The sequence below is a fragment of the Blennius ocellaris genome (assembly GCF_963422515.1).
Source record: "Blennius ocellaris genome assembly, chromosome: 16".
NCBI classification, from domain to species: Eukaryota; Metazoa; Chordata; class Actinopteri; order Blenniiformes; family Blenniidae; genus Blennius; species Blennius ocellaris.
Window position 1 is genome coordinate 12,159,533 of NC_137665.1, and position 16,431 is coordinate 12,175,963.

The following is a 16,431-nucleotide window of genomic DNA, read 5'->3' on the forward strand; positions in this document are numbered from 1 at the left end:
CAACTGTATTGATTGCTATTTCCAACACTCATCTGAATGATATGGGGCAGTGTGAAGTGAAAGACAAAAAGAAGATACACATATTGACATCATCAAACTGCCACTGCGGATGATGGCACTGGGTGTTAAAGATGTGGCAACTTCCTGCTAGTTGTGTTTGGTGTGCAGCATCTCCGAAAGTAAAGAATTGCAGGGCAAATCTCCCAGAAGATGTCGCTGGTACAAATACTCCTCGACCTGCAAGCTAATGCTGCGTACTTCAGGGAGCCGGAGAAGCAGCTGACCAAATTTGTCCGATTGTCCTGAATGACATTGTTGAGTGTGCTCCATGAGGGCCCTGTTGACCTTCTCCTGAGTCTGCTCCACCTGCCTGCGGCTCTGCACCGACTTCACATCTGGAGCAGAAAAAACAGATGTAACTGCATGTACATCAAACACATCGAACCGAAACAGAAAAGTCCAAGAAAGAGCTCATCAATTCTTTTAAAAGATCTATTAGCACAACAAAATGCTCACCAGGGTTAAACAACACCAAGTATTTGAGACACACAAATTCCTGTCTGTCCAGATGGAGTGCCTTCAATTTTGACACCAAGTCCTGGGTCCTTGAGACCAGGCTGCTTAGTGTGGCCCCTGCTTGGGAAATGATGGTTGACACCTCAATCTGCATTACAAGACAAGGATGTAGTGTAACATGAGTACAACAAAGATGACTCCAAAGTACATTTTTGAACGGCATCAACATGCCGTGTATTGTCCGCACCTGTTGCCCCGTGACCAGGTATATGGAGCTTTCTTTGCCATATGTCACTTGTCTGCAAAGGTGATCGAGAACCAGCAGCTCACTCCAACAACTCTGCAGCAGCACCATCTGGTCCTCCACCTGTGGGATACATCCAAAATTTATGCGATATGCAAAATGGCTATGACTGTTGACACCCAGTAAGGACTCAATACCTGGCAAATTGTTAATGTCATTGCTCAGCAAAAATGATTTATGTAACATTGTCTCCCATAACTGCAAGATTTGTCACCTTGATTTCTTTAAAGAGTGAGCTATTTCTTGCCCACTCCACGAGCCCAAACAGAGTTTGGTCAGCCATTTTGCACATGATGCTGAATGTATTGAGACGGTCATGCTTGCCCCGATTGGCCTGTTCCCTCTGCAGACTGGCCAGGACTTTGGCACACAGCTGGCTCTCATCTTGCTCCCCCTCCAGGAGTTGGCCCAGGAAGTTGGGTGTAAAAGTAGCCAATGGAGAGGCATTTGGGACTTGGGAGGAAGCCTGACAGAACGAGGTGGATGAGCTTGAAGTCGAACAGGTACATGATGTTGGTGTGCTTCTTGGTGTGAATGGATGATTTGGGGCTGAATGAGCAACGTAGCTTGCAGGAGCTGAACTGCAGCTGGAATGAATTCCTCCTTTCTCCTGGAAGTATCCAGGCAAAGTACAGTGGTACAATGCAGGGTAGGGCAAGGGTGGAGGTGTGAGCGCTCTGTGTGTGTTCGTACTACAGTCCAGAGGAATAGATTCACCCGAGTGGCCCGTGTCAGAGGGATACATGTGGCAATGATGAGAAGCCACAGACGACGGTGGAATACTTGTTTGATTGCCTATTCCGTGAAAGTCATTTGGGGCATGAGGGCAATGTGTTTGTGCAGTTTCCGTTTTAATCCTGTTGGGTGCAGTTTGTTCCTGGTTATACACCCTCTGCTGTTTCATCTGCCTGTCCCGCCGGTACAAAGGGCCAAATTTGTTCCTGCCACCTCTCATTCGATCTGCTCTCACAGCTGAGGACAAAACAAAAAGAAATTGCTATAGTTTTATGTACTGGACATTCATAACAATAATTATTTGCTATATATTCCAAAGTCATCCCATGTAATCTGGGTCATTAAAACACAGGCTTATGAATAATCTGTATGGGAGAAAACAGCATACATGTCAGTGTTGTGAAAAGTTTGTGAAATTGCAACAGAAAAAGGACCGAGTCGTATTTCTGAAAGGAGGTGGCAGCATTTTTACCTTCTCTCTTCATGCCCACCGCCAAACACTTCTGAAAGCGACAGGAAGGACAACGTTTCCTCTGGGAAAGGTTCATAGGGCAGCTCTGTTGGTCTGCACAAGTGTAATGCTTGTTATTCTGCACTGAGCGTTTAAAGAAGCCCTGCAGAGAGAGCGAAACAGGCTGTTGCTTTATTTTCTGCATGCGTCACAGAAGTTCTGGGTAAAATTAATATATTACAGTTGTATGTGTACAGTATACTTTGTTGCATCATCCTTTACCTTGCAACTTTCACAAGTTAGCAGTCCATAGTGGTATCCTGACACTCTGTCTCCACAGATAGGGCAGTTGTCCTCGGACCCTGGTCTACTGTCCTTTTCTGTCTTTAGGTTCTGAGCTAGAGAACAGCACCCAAAAGAATTCATGACTACTCTATATATGACAAATTGATGTTATAACACAAATGTCAACAACTAAAGGTTACTAATAGTGGTGACTCATTGTTACTGCTGAAACCTGTCAGATGTCCAGTATGAAACACTGTCACATACTCCATATTTGTGCCATTATGTAATATTTTATGTCAACCACAAATACCACAATAACCAACAGTCAGACAAAAGTGAAAATTCTGTCAAAGCTGAAAAAAAAGAAAGAAAAGAAGTCAATGAAGCTGGTATGACGTGTCAATGTGTCTTCTAATGAGTTTCATTACTCAGCTGTTGGGAGATCAGAAAGCAGATCGTCCTCCTGATCCAGATACTACCTTATCAGATACTACCTTATCAGATACTACCTGATCCAGATACTACCTTTGAAATGATCCTGAACGAGGAAACAATTCCCAGCCCCATTCAGACCTCTACCTTCAGAAATAAGGTCTTTGAAATCAAAGTTATTGTATATCACATATCACTATATCGTCAGAGAAAATGCTATATTTACATCTGGGGACACTGTTTACACCTTTAAAACCAAGACAACTCTTTAACAACTTTATACGGTTTTAATAAGTCACAACACTGCACTTAGTTGTTGGTACTCACGTGTCGTTGATCTCTCCAAAGTTAACAGCTCCTCTGGACAGTTACCGGGATGGTGGACATGAGGCTGGGGCTGCTGTCGCTGATAACCAGGTAAGTCCATTCTTGCCACTGAGACATGGAGCTACATTGTCATGGAGATCAGGACATCAGGCAGATGTTGCGGCAGAGTCAGAGAGAGGCCGGCAGGCAGGCCGAACAGCTCCAGTGGACTGATGGTTGTTTGAGGCCCACAAGTGGACTTCAACCCGCGGAGAGCGTCATAAAACCTCTCCTGACTGGCACTCCTACCCAGTGAGTCTGTCAGCAAGGAAACCATCCAACCAGCCTCTCAATGGGAGATAGTGAGATAGCCACCTGCTGGAATCTTATTGTAGTGAAATCACTTCAGCCTCACATATTTGAGCTCAGCTGATAAGATAACAAACCTCTGGGTAGTTAACATAATTACTGTCAAAACATATAGACACTCAGATTTAATAAGCCAATTCCTGTATTATTACTATGTATATAACCTTGTTACAAATGCAGCAGTGAATGGTATCTTCTGTTATGCATATCAACAACCCAGGTGCAAAACCCAATTAAAAGTACAGATATTCACCTTCGCCCATGACCCAATAAACCAGGATTATATAAGTATTATCAGAAAATGTCATCAAAATCTGTTATATGTTTCACCCTTGTAACAATGAACAATGTTTTGTCAGTGATAAATCTGTAAAAGGCTCAAAACATCCCAAATGCAGAAAGTAAGAAAAAAGTGTCAACCTGAATAGTTATCAATCTTAAAATTCACAAAACAAACCAATAAATTGTGAAAATTGGAAAGATTTTTTTTTTTTTTAAAGAAATGTTTCCCACCACAAATGTGATATCACACATCTATTTGAAGAATGGCTTTACACAAAACAATATTTGAGGAGTTGGTTTATTTTCTTTATTAATTTAATGCATTTTCTCAACTGATCAAAGTACTCTACATTAAATGATGCCGGGTAATGTTCCACTGTCATAGCCGACAAAAAGAGTGCAACAGGATAACGCAGGACAGTGTTTTAAAAACTACACTTCATTTTATGAAGTCCAAAGCGGAAAACTGATAAAGTTCAAATAATTCATCTCCTTTCAAATCTGATTCATTCCGTTTAACACACAGCTCTCCAATCAGAAGCCCCAGACTTTAGTTATATCATCATACACTTCCAGCCAGTGTTTGAGGTGATAAGGTGTCTCCAACCTGCTTTGCTGAAGCTCACTGTGACGCAGAAGCCAAAGGGTTCAAGGGTGAATGGTTATGACCCTTGCATATTAGCTTGTAAATGGATAACATTCACGAGAAATACAGTTTGCAAGTTCTTTTCTTTTAACAAGCACATTACCTTGAGACTTCTGACAACGTACCTCTTTATACTGAGATACAACGTTGAGGAAATCCAAAGCAATTATCAAGTTAAAAGAGCAGACTTGAGGCATCCAGAGCGCATTGCTGAGGTGGATTTTAGTGGTGCCATCTAGTGGCAATGGATGGAGCTCAAGTCTGGGTGTCAGACGTGGTGAAAATAGTTGCCACATGCAGGTTGAAGAAAGGGATGAAGAGAAAACACAATCATTACAGCTTAATGTAACTTTATTGATTATAGAAGAAATCCAAACCAGTACAATCCATCATCTCACAAAGTGTTAGTGTTGAGTGTTTTCTTTCTTAAAAAAATACAAAAAAAAACCCACACTGTTTTCACTTGTCATGCTATTTTCAAATACTCATGACTTGAAGTACTATTCTGCAGCTATTATACTATTCTCTTTGTCGACACACATATTTGCTCCACGCAGGCCCCTCAGTGTTTGGGTGACAGTAGACTAGTCTGATTCCTCACTGCTGCTGGAACAAACTGGGTCATCCTCTGCAACGAACCACACTTCATTGTGCCTGTTAAAAAATGTCATTGGACTGCACACACACACACACACACACACACACACACACACACACACACACACACACACACACACACACACACACACACACACACACACACACACACACACACACACACACACACATCAGGAAATAGTCATGTTTTTGTGACATTATCCCCCAAAGTGTAATAATCTCACCTGTTATATCCAACAGCGTAGTGGACTCGTTTGTTGAATTCGGCACCTGCTGCATCCAGGTCTTGGGAAAGAGTATAAGCCTGTGTCCTGTCAGAAAAAGTTGTTGTCCACCCTCCGTAGCTTCGCACATACATTTTCACATCAGGAGTCTCATGGAGGTAGACCTGCAAATTTGTATTATATACACAAAGTTGTATTATCGGACAAAGCTCTCAGTGGATCTCCATGGAGTCCTGACATTGTTTTCAGAAAGCTTACTTTGGGATTGGTTGGTTGAGGAGGATTCTTCTGATACTCAGCTGGCAACAAGAAACTGAGTGTGAAAATACCGGTTTGCCAAAAGTACTTTTCCTTCACTTTCGTAATGACGGGGGTCGTCATGTCAATCTTAGATCCTGAGAGAAACATAGAATCAACAAACATGTTAAAAATGTTGCAAACTGAAAATATACACATCAGTTGTAAATGAAAAGCAAAATATGATGAGAAAATAGATGTTTTTGCTTCTAACAATTGTAATGAAACTTTAAAATGACATGTCCTGGCCATTAACCTTGTAAAACCTTTTGTTGTTGTTGTGGGAACAAATGTTGTCAATTTGTCTGTGTTTATCTTATTTATTTATCTGTCGCATCAATTTTCATTTCATACACAAAATGTTAGGCACTGGATACATGAGAACACACACACACACACACACACACACACACACACACACACACACACACACACACACACACACACACACACACACACACACACACACACCGTCCTCGTTCTCCTCAGTGATGTACTTGAAAAGACGTTTGAAGGCTCTTGTCGTTGCCACTTCCATGAAATAAGATTCCTCATCAGTTGAAACCCATTTCACTGAGTCGTAGTGGCGCACCTGAGAGACAGGCACAAACATGTGGGTTTTATTCTTTCTTGTGACGTCGTTGTGTTCACCTCGTTAATTTGTTGTATTTGTTGCTCTTACCTCATAGTTGTTAGTCTCACAAATCAAATCAAACAGCAAACACTCCTTTGTCTCAGTGCAGAACGGTGACTCTGCCGAGTTTCTGTGAAATTACAGATAAAATGTTCCTTTATGTTACTGTAACAACTATCTATTGCAAGCCCTGAATGACACGTTTGTTCAGGTTTAGATTTCTTACCCAATCCTGGCTTCTGCTGTGAGCACAAACAGAACGCCAACAAGGCCTGGAAGCAAAACCCTGGGACACATTTAGTTATATAGCTATTTCCACGTACAAGCTACTGCAGAAATATTTAAGTTCACACAATGAATCTGTAAAATAAATTTGTACTTACATCCTGGCTGTTGGGCTCTCAGCATTCAGAAATGGGATCTTTGCAGTTTGAACCAGAGGAACTATTTATCCCATCTCTGGTTATAAAAGTCAAGCTGGACACTCCCTCAACTCAAAATAGAAACCACATTTTGATGTGTTTGGGCCAAAATGGACAAAAAACAAAACCAGAAAGAATGTAACCAAAACGTCTTTTGTAATGTTCACGTGGTCAAGTTAGATGTGCCAACCACCAAGAAAATGTCATATATCTTTTTAAATAGCGTTTAAATGTGACACTTTTTCTCCATCGTCAGACCTACTATTGATTATCACTGAGATACAAAACTGTTACAGGTTGTACTAGTTGTCTGTGATTTAAACTTACATTATATTTACACACTTTCTTTGATCCCTTTGAGGGAAAATGTTCTCTCCTTTTTCTACCTCTGATTTTTAGTCTACAACATTTGTAAAATATTTGTCAGGAGGTAGGCTGGGATCTCCCTTAAGAGTGGGCGGGCCACAGGTCTGGGCGGTCCCGTTCCACACCCGGGGCCAATTCCAGTCATTACCCTGCCAGCAATATATGTCCAGTCTGTGTGTTTGTTCAGTGTTGGGTTGTTAGTCATCCATGTCTCGTCCCTCCTGTCCAGTGATTGGGAGTCAAGTCTGCTGCACTCCTCAGGTCGAGGAGCAACATGCTTTCCGTCGGTCTGTGCTGTCCGTGTGAATAAAAGACTTGATTGAATTCAGCCTGCCTCCAGAGTCCTGCACTTGAGTCCTGTCTGCTATCCGTGACAATTTCACAGTGTCTGTAAATGGTGTGACACATGAAATGGTGTTCAGTGGATACGACAAACTGTTACTTGTTAAAGCCAGCTCTCACCACAATCCTGTAAGTAAAATACTATGGTAGTTCTTCTTTTACTAGTTTATTAATGCAATGTCTCTAGATATTTTTCCCCCAGTCATTTATTATATTATATAATATAACACTTTTAGATGCTTGTGTCATTTGTAATTACCACCAGAAATGTGATTTTGATCATTTGATTTCAACCCAATCCATTTTTATCTTAATTTGATCAACTCTATTGCTACCATCCATCGCTCTTCTTTATCTAACTAAATGTCAGAGGTTTGCAATATGGAAAATACCTTGAACAGTCTAAACATATGATATTGTTGAAGATTGTGATGAATATTAGTTTCATGCTTGGAAGTGTCCCCCGGTTTGAGCCCAGGTTGGGCTTGAGGGCCTTCCTGTGAGGCATTTGCATGATCTCACTTTGTCTGAATAGTCCAGTTTTCCTCCCACAGTATAAAAACACACATTTGAGGTAATTGCTGATTGGTGGTCCGAAATTCCCCCAAAATGTTAACGTTAATGTATGTTTCTTTGTGTTTCCCCTGTGTGACATTTGACTTGAGGTTCCAGCAGCCTCGCAACCCCAAGTTGAATAAAGCAGTAGAATAGATGGATGTATTTCATTTAATTTCCTGCATGATCGGCTTCAAGCAACTGACCAGCTTCTCTTTTTCCTGGGCTTAGTCGTGATGAAAACCAAAATATCTCTCAGAAGAAAAGCTTGACGTCCAAGGCATGATGACGAATCCTGGAAACATTAGTCTTATGGACTATAGTGCCATCTGGTGGCACTGAGTAAAGATGCTGCTAAAGTGAAGCGATATTGGATCGAATTAATTATTCATGAACAAAACAATGATGCCAACATTTTTTTTATTGAATTAAAAAACAACAACTGTAGACAAATGAGTCCATCCTCCCAAGGTAAAGTTTCACCAACAGTCATTGTGAAAGCTTTGTTTAACTACAACATTTCTCCAGATATACTGCCTACTCAAGCTGCCACGGGACGGGAAGCTTCCAACGCAGGTCACTAGGATTCCCCATTGGGAGGACACACTGGGTCACCCTGAACAGCAAACCACACCTCATTGTGCCGATTGAACATTGTCATGGGACTGAGGAGAGAGAGAGAGAGAGAGAGGTCGATCATGTTGTCATGAAGATCTTCTGTAGGACTTTTCTTTAAATCGTGGTGTTGACTTTACCTGTTGTATCCGGCAGCAAAGTGGTACTCCTTCTCATATTTGGCACCGATTGAGTCGAGAGTGCCACACAGAGCTTTGCTTTGTTTTTGTTCTTCAAAGGCTGTCATCCACCCTCCAAAACTCTTCACATACACATTAATGTCTGGAGTTTCATGAATGTACACCTGCAAAACAGCAGTGCAGTTGTTCAGCTCACCTCAAAGTTAATCAATTTGATGATCGTGCCAACAAATAGTGGATATATTCGTTAGGCTGCTGGCTTTACTTTGCTGTCTGTGGGTTGAGGAGGATTCTTCTGAAACTCAGCTGGGAGCAAGAAACTCATTGTGTATGTGCACGATTCCCAGAACCTCTTCTTTTTCTCAAATTTCACAACAACAGGCGCAGTCATTTCAATTTTATTCCCTGGGGGTAAGCGTATGGTCAAATAAGAGAAAATACACAGCAAACATGGACTGCACATAAGAAAATGAATGAAATATGTCAGATCTGTTTCTACACTCTCTGATCAAGACTACATGATCTTCCTTCTTCCTTCTTCTATGCATCCTGCCTGTATGTTCTAATACTCACAGTTATCTCAAAAAGAGCTTTCTATCAATAATATCTGCATCGATAGGCAAGTGGTTGCACATGCTCACCATTCTTGTTTCCACTGCTGATGTAATTAAACAGTCTTCTGAAGGCTCTAATTGCTGCTATTTCCATGAAAAAGCTTTTCTCATCAGTTGAAACCCATTTCACTGAGTCATAGTGGCGCACCTGAGAGACAGGAATTAACACATTAGTTGAGAATTTTGGAGTTTTATTGACCACATGTGTGCGGGGGAAAGAAAGCAACTCTCACCTGATAGTCGTCAGTCTCACAAATCAGATCGAACAGCAGGCATTGTTCTGCCTCGAAACAGAACTCTGCCTCAGAGGCATTGCTGTGATATGAGAGAAGAAATGACAAAGCTGTATATACACAAAAGGGTGCAAACATTGTGATATCTGTAGCATGGACTAAATAAGTGTAATCTTTGAAAATATTCTGTTAAAGATTCTTACCCAACTCTGGCCTCAGCTGTGACCATCAGCAGGCATCCCACAAGAACTGTAAGAAAAACCCTGGGACACACACACAATAGGACCCACGTGTTATAATCAGTCTTAACATATTTTTTTAAATAATGCAAAAATAATAAATAAGATTCATAAACCACAACATTTCTACTGTAATATTTGGAAAGTCAAAATGTACCTACATTGTCGATGTTGCTCTCAATGATTCTGATTCTGTAAGTTGGACCAAAGCAAGATTTATATCATGTCTGGTTATGAAAGGTTGGCCACTCCCTGAACCCACCAAGACACATCCCCACCAATAGGAAGCCAAAGCAGAACTCAGATGGTTGTGTTTCAGTCACATGTTTTCCAATCTTTTCCAATCTTCCAATTTCATACACAAAATGTTAGGCACTGGATACATGAGAACACACACACACACACACACACACACACACACACACACACACACACACACACACACACACACACACACACACACACACACACACACACACACACACACACACACACACACACACACACACACACACACACACACACTACCATGGTGAAACGTGAGGAAATGGTAAGTCACGTTTTTGAAACACTATGTTCCCGTGCAATATTACCTATGGACATCGTAAATGCCCCCCATATGATGGACTTAGTGTGTTAGCATTCACGTCTCAGGAGAATTACCTGCCTCCCACCTTTTGTTTGACATAAAGCACCTGATACCTGCTTTGTTGTCTGAAAGCAGAAACTTTTCAGGTTGGTCCTGTTTCCACAAATTCCTTCAAGTGCAAGACAAAAGATTCAATCAGAACAATGGGTGTAATAGAAAAGAACTTTCGGTGTCAAAATACACAAAAACCACTTTAATTATTTTGAATTATATAATAGTTTACTAACCTAATTGCATTATGGAAGTGATGAAGACTGATTATAAAGTTTATATTGTAAAGTTATCTTAATTGTTTTTGCTATTAAATTGGCATTTTTTTTAAACACTTTCAGAAACCTGAAACAAAGATGCATAAGAAGTTGCCTAATCATTTTTTTCAGATCAGATCATTGCAAGTCAGAAATGATTGCTTGTGCACTTTGTGTCTGTTGGACCTCTCCAGAACTGCAGCCAAGATTTTGTATGGAAACATCGAGATTTAACTGCCAACTGGTGATGGTTTGGATGTCATGAAAGGAAGAAGTTGTAACTATTAACACATTAGCATGTAAAAAAACAAAGTGTGGTTATTCCTTTACTCTAATCATTAGTTATTAAATTTGTAGTAGTTGATGGACAGTAGCTTTTAGTTTTCATGCACACCTTTAAAAACTGTTTTATTAGAATGGAATATCTGAGCCTTTTGAAAATGAGAATTGGATTGAAAATGTTTCTTAAATGCAATGAAGTTGTATTCAAATTGGCTTCTATGAGCAGGTGAATCAAATGTACTTTACATCTTTCAAAAGTTGATAACCACAACAATCAGTGCTTTGTAAATAAATACCGGGAAGGAGGTAATGTAACCTGAGTATAACAGCAGCTTAGGGTTAAAAGATTATTCTTTTGTCAGCACAGACAAAGACTGAGATAAAATCCTACCTCAGGCTTTAGTTTGACTCCCCCACTGTGACATCATATTCACACAGCCGCTCTTTTTCTCATGCTGACAGATTATTGAACTCTTTATATTGAATAATGACAATTATGTCACATGTGATCATATTGTTATGGCAAACGCTGCAAGATTAGATTTAAAGTATATACATTATTGTCAAAAGGCACGAGTTAGATATGTCAAGCATTGAGAAGGCCCTTTAAATTTGGATGCTTCTTTTGTAGTTTAATGGAAACTCCTAAATGTTTTAAACTCTTTAGTCATTACAAAATCTGTGAAATGAGTCTGAAGGAACCTCAAATAGGGGTGTCAACATAAAACATGTGGGCCAAAATCTGGAAGAAGTTTCAATCTGGCCCGCCAAACTGGGCAAAATGTAATGATTTCAAGGACAACCTCGATTTGTTTTTCTTTTTTAAACAATCTTTTTCGACCTGAGCTGAGATATTGGTGATGCTGCCATGAAAGATCACTAGCATGAGTCTCAAGGCCATGTTGTGTGTAAAAACACGCATAATGTAATAGCTTAAGTTTTTTTTTTTTTTTTTTTTTACATTTTATTGTATTTTGCATGAGAAGGAATAAGTAAAATTGGCTATATGTTGATACTCTAGTCATTTTCAGTAGTATTTATTTGATTTTGTGAAAATATAGACCACGACATCACATATACGCTGCGCCACAACAAGGAAAACGTTCAAAGTTTAATTTGGAAATTTATTGTGGCATAATGTAACAGGTAATCTTACTGCATGTGACGCCTGACCTAAAATATGATTTCACACCACTGACCAGTAAGGCTCTTCAAGCCACATAAAGCCTTTTATAAAAATGACCTCCAGTGTGCCCTCTGATGACCATAAGGAAGAATTGCAACACTGCTTTGGTTGTGGAGTATTTTCCTCTGGTTGGCAAAAGACTCACAGGGCGAAGTTTGATCATTTCATTTGGAATATAAAAATGGTAATATGCACATTTTTTTTTTTTAAACTCCCTCATGTGGTGAGCGGCACATTTTGAATTTCACCAAAAACAAATGGGAAACAACCAGAAAAACAACAATACTGGAGTAAAGAACTACAACTCCCAGACACTATGGGGGGCCGTGACCCATTTAGGTAATCTCCTGGTTTATGTGGCCACATGTCCCGATCGGTTAGTGTTCCCTGAAGGCAACGGCGAGCTTTTATTATCGATCAGCTGGTGTTTCATTATTTCTCTCCCCCCTCTCCGCCTCCTGGAGGACCGCACAGCTCGCTCCAGAAGGTCGGTGTATCTCAACGGCACCTCACAAACTCCAGGTCTCTGCGGTCCTGGGGGGGGGGGGGGGGGGGGATTTACTCTGTCTGATCCAGTACTACTGTAATGTTGAGTATTGATTGGAATATAATTATTGCGCTGAACAGTTTTGAACCTGTTGACTTTTACTTTATGATAGATACATTTTCTATTTATCATCAGCGTCACTTAATATTACTTGCAATGTATACAAAGTTATAAAATATAATTTTGAAATATTCTTAATCTCACAAGCAACCCAAGTTGTGAAATATATCTGCTTGTTTTCATTTGATGATGCAATATTTTGTATTGACTTTAGATTAAATTGTATCACTTAGCATCTTTTGATAAATGAGATCTAACTTTCGATTTTATTGAAGCATAAACTGCAACATATGAGGGTGTTTCTCGGCTTGGAGAGTAGTATTTTTTTAGCCCTCTTACTACTTGCAAAGTTGTTGTTTTAAAATGCTGGAAGATAATTTTGACAGTTGTAACAAACTTTTTCATGTGCTAAACTGATAACCACTCATGTTCTTATAAATAAACTCTATTCTCTCCACTAAATCAACATTCATTTACAACCCACCCAGAATTTAGTGTGATTAGATTTTATGATCATGTATTATAATAGAGTAATTCCTTCTTATAAATGAAACACTTGATTCTCTCTTTGGCTCTGGATATACTTGAAGATTGAATAAAGTGTCTTTTGTATGCTGATAAGCCCTCCAGCTCTAAACCAGATTACAGCCAATATAATGTTTCAACAAATACAAACCTTGCTGTGGCCTCTTTAATACACCACAGGGAAAATAATCAGGAGGTACAATGTCACCACAGAGTGACTTTATTATATATCATAATAACAAATCAACCTTATTCTTTTTGATCAAGATGAAAACATAATCTCAAGGGGAAGGCTCATTTAATTAGTTTTTTTTTGCGGTCAGAGATTATGGGGACCAAGCGGGTGTTGGTGACCGGGTGCTCCTCTGGCATTGGCCTGGCTGTGGCTGCACGGCTCGCTAAGGACAAGCTTCGACGGTTTGAAGGTTGTTTTTTTAACTCTCCTTGACTTAAAAACCAACATAGTAGATGATAGAAATGATGGATTTACTAATAGCGGGTGTGTTCGTTGTTTTAGTGGTTGCCACCATGAGGGATCTGAGAAAACAGGGACCCCTGGAGGAAGCAGCAGGGGAAATGTTGAACAAAACCCTGGAAATTAAAGAGTTGGATGCCTGTTCTGAAGCCTCCATCAAGGATTGTGTGCGCAGTCTGCCAGACAGACGAGTGGATGTTCTCGGTCTGCGTCGTTTCATTCTCAGAGACACGTCAATTCCCAATTGATGGATAAATATACAATATAATAACAAGATGTTGTGTTGTTACAGTGAACAATGCTGGTGTTGGCATGATCGGCCCACTGGAGTGCCAAAGTATGGCTTCTATAAAGGAGCTCTTTGATACAAACTTCTTTGGCCTGGTGCGGCTGGTGAAAGAGGTGCTGCCCGACATGAAGCAGCGGCAGAGTGGCCATATCGTGGTGATGAGCAGCGTTATGGGACTACAGGGTGCGTATCTTTGTCGATGTTAAACTCCACAAGACGAGCATTACGTTGAAGGAAAATTGAAATGTTCCTAATATTTACACGCAGGACTTCTGTTCAATGACGTGTACTCTGCCTCCAAATTTGCCGTGGAAGGATTTTGCGAGAGTCTTGCCGTACAAGCAATGAAGTTCAACATCAAGTGAACACACATCCAGAAAAAATACTTGAGCTTTCAACAATGCACACCCGAGTGACTGCAGCTGATGTATTTCTCTGTCTCTGTAACAAGGACAACTCTTGTCGAACCCGGTCCAGTGGTGACAGAGTTCGAAAGGAAGGTTTATGAACTTGCTGAGACGATGGATTTATCGGGGACAGATGAAGAGACGGCCAAGATCTTCCGCGAACTCTACCTGCCGTACTCCAAAAAGGTTTTCAACTCATTAGGCCAGACGCCAGAGGAAGTGGCTGAGGCAAGTTAAGATAGTGCTTGAATTTCTCCCAGTTGTTGCTTTCCGTTACAAACGTATAACAAGTAAATCAAATGCAGTGTTAACCTTTTTTTTTTTTTTTTTTCTTAATGATTCAGCAAACAGTCAATGTGATCATGGCCAAAGATCCTCCTCTGCGCCACCAGACCAACCGCCTGTATATGCCGATGACGGCCCTGAAGCATGCGGACCCCACCGGCCGCCTGCCTCTGGACACTTTCTATAAGATGATCTTTAAGCACCACAGTGTGTTCAATGCTTCGCTCGGGGTTCTGCGTCTGCTGCAGAGGAGGGCAGGAAAGAAATGATGACCCGGCTGTTGGCCGCTGGACGAAACATTCAACTGTAAGGTGACCAACGTTTTCCTCAAAGCTGACATTTGCCATTTTAGCTGTATATTAATAATTGTAAAGCAATTATTTTTTACTGACAATATTGTAATAATATGTATAGATTTGATGGCTTTCTATGTTAGAATTATTTATTGAGTGAAAGACAAATTAGAGTTTTAGTTAATCTAAAGATGAGCGAGAGGAAATCAATTTTAGTATGTAAATTTAATTTTATTAACAAGTTAATTATTGTTGAAAATATTTCATATTTGTAGTCTATTACACTGACAAACACATAGTCAAGTATTGTAACTCATCACAGAATATCTGTATTTAATGCAACTAAAAAGTTACTGTTTATTCTTTATATTTACTGTTGATTTTCGTCATTGCAGTGCTTCTCAAAGAATCTTCTTGTCCTTTACGGACACCCAGATATTTCCAGCCTGATAGATAAAGAGAGCTTGTAACACCCTCCTCTCAGGTATGTCCCTGCATTGTCTGAAAAATACCCTCAACTGCCAGGTTCAAGACAGACTTTCCTGTAGAGAACAAAAAAAACCTTCAGAAACAGTCTTGGCAATGTGATCTGTTGAATTTCACCAACAGGAAATCGAAGCAGCTCATTCATGGTCTCCTAACCAACACATTGCAGACTTCAGTTATAATAATCTGAAAAACAATAAAATCACAAGCAAACCACTGAATCCCTTCTGAGCAATTACAACGGCTTTACAAGCACAACAGCAATGGAAAACTGACCAAGGAAAGTTGAAACGCAAGATTCTTGCAGGCAGTGTTGCGCAGCCTCTTGTAACACTGAGCCACATCTTGACTGGATGCTCAAAGGCGCTGGCAGAGGGGCAAAGCATCTCTGATCTTCACGTCATGAAGAGGTGTCGCTTCATACACGGTGGTCGTCGTTCGCTCTCTCGCCTCTGGGTATGTGTCTGTTTCGTCAACCTTCAGGGTGAACGTTTCGCCATCTGCTTATTTATTGTTACTATCGTTTCTTCTCAGGAATAAAAGTAAAAACAAAGCACAACGAATTCTTGATTTAATGTTTTTGTTTTCAGGCAGGGTATGCCCTCAGAGGATAAAGTTGTATAGACAATAGGTGGAGAAACTTGATTGCAATTTGTAAGCGACTTAGCATGATAACTGCCTGACTCTGTTGCGTGATGTATCCAGAGATCAACTATAAATCTGACGAAAATGTGTCCTTGATGTAAGGGTGCAGTGTTGAAAACTGCTGATCACAGATAAGTATAAGAAAAGAAATCAGAATCGATCCCTTTTTAAAAAGGAATCATATTTCAGTGACAACTGTAATTTAATAGTTTTCTTCTCTTTTTAAGTCTTAAATCATCAACAACAGACACAAAAAGTAGTTCCCTACAGTTTTATTATAGGTAACTTATTTGACAAATTTGGACTGTAGAAATATGTTATGTACAACATTTTTGAACTACTTTTAAACAAGTATAGAAATTAACATTGATAGAAAAATATCTATGACTCTAATAACAAAAGACCAATGAAAGCCTCAGCTTCAAA

The 16,431-nt window shown here is 40.1% G+C and overlaps 4 protein-coding genes across 4 annotated transcripts; 1 reads left to right on the forward strand and 3 right to left on the reverse strand.

Moving 5' to 3' along the window:
- Window positions 1–147: 147 nt before the first annotated feature.
- Window positions 148–3,153, reverse strand: nr5a5 (nuclear receptor subfamily 5, group A, member 5; the record flags this gene model as incomplete). The annotated part of the gene is made up of 7 exons (XM_080511726.1): window positions 148–395; window positions 517–664; window positions 764–883; window positions 1,035–1,792; window positions 2,028–2,169; window positions 2,289–2,404; window positions 3,054–3,153. 7 exons carry the CDS (start codon window positions 3,151–3,153, stop codon window positions 148–150), a joined length of 1,632 nt encoding a protein of 543 aa, XP_080367852.1.
- A 1,509-nt stretch (window positions 3,154–4,662) lies between these two features.
- Window positions 4,663–6,548, reverse strand: LOC308141438 (heme-binding protein 2-like). The gene is made up of 7 exons (XM_080511603.1): window positions 6,486–6,548; window positions 6,329–6,388; window positions 6,151–6,232; window positions 5,940–6,060; window positions 5,430–5,566; window positions 5,172–5,335; window positions 4,663–5,004 (listed from the first exon to the last, which is right to left on the reverse strand). Coding segments are annotated over exons 1-7 (657 nt in total). The 5' UTR covers window positions 6,488–6,548; the 3' UTR covers window positions 4,663–4,913.
- A 1,819-nt stretch (window positions 6,549–8,367) lies between these two features.
- LOC308141750 (heme-binding protein 2-like) lies at window positions 8,368–9,618 on the reverse strand (the record flags this gene model as incomplete). Its single annotated transcript, XM_080511963.1, has 6 exons — window positions 8,368–8,452; window positions 8,543–8,706; window positions 8,808–8,947; window positions 9,184–9,304; window positions 9,390–9,471; window positions 9,593–9,618. The coding sequence occupies 6 exons, from the start codon at window positions 9,616–9,618 to the stop codon at window positions 8,368–8,370; spliced, it is 618 nt and encodes a 205-aa protein (XP_080368089.1).
- Window positions 9,619–12,374: 2,756 nt separating this feature from the next.
- LOC308140837 (retinol dehydrogenase 8) lies at window positions 12,375–14,850 on the forward strand (the record flags this gene model as incomplete). Its single annotated transcript, XM_080510779.1, has 7 exons — window positions 12,375–12,480; window positions 13,449–13,550; window positions 13,643–13,804; window positions 13,893–14,072; window positions 14,157–14,250; window positions 14,341–14,524; window positions 14,641–14,850. The coding sequence occupies exons 2-7, from the start codon at window positions 13,454–13,456 to the stop codon at window positions 14,848–14,850; spliced, it is 927 nt and encodes a 308-aa protein (XP_080366905.1). The 5' UTR covers window positions 12,375–12,480; window positions 13,449–13,453.
- Window positions 14,851–16,431: the final 1,581 nt, after the last annotated feature.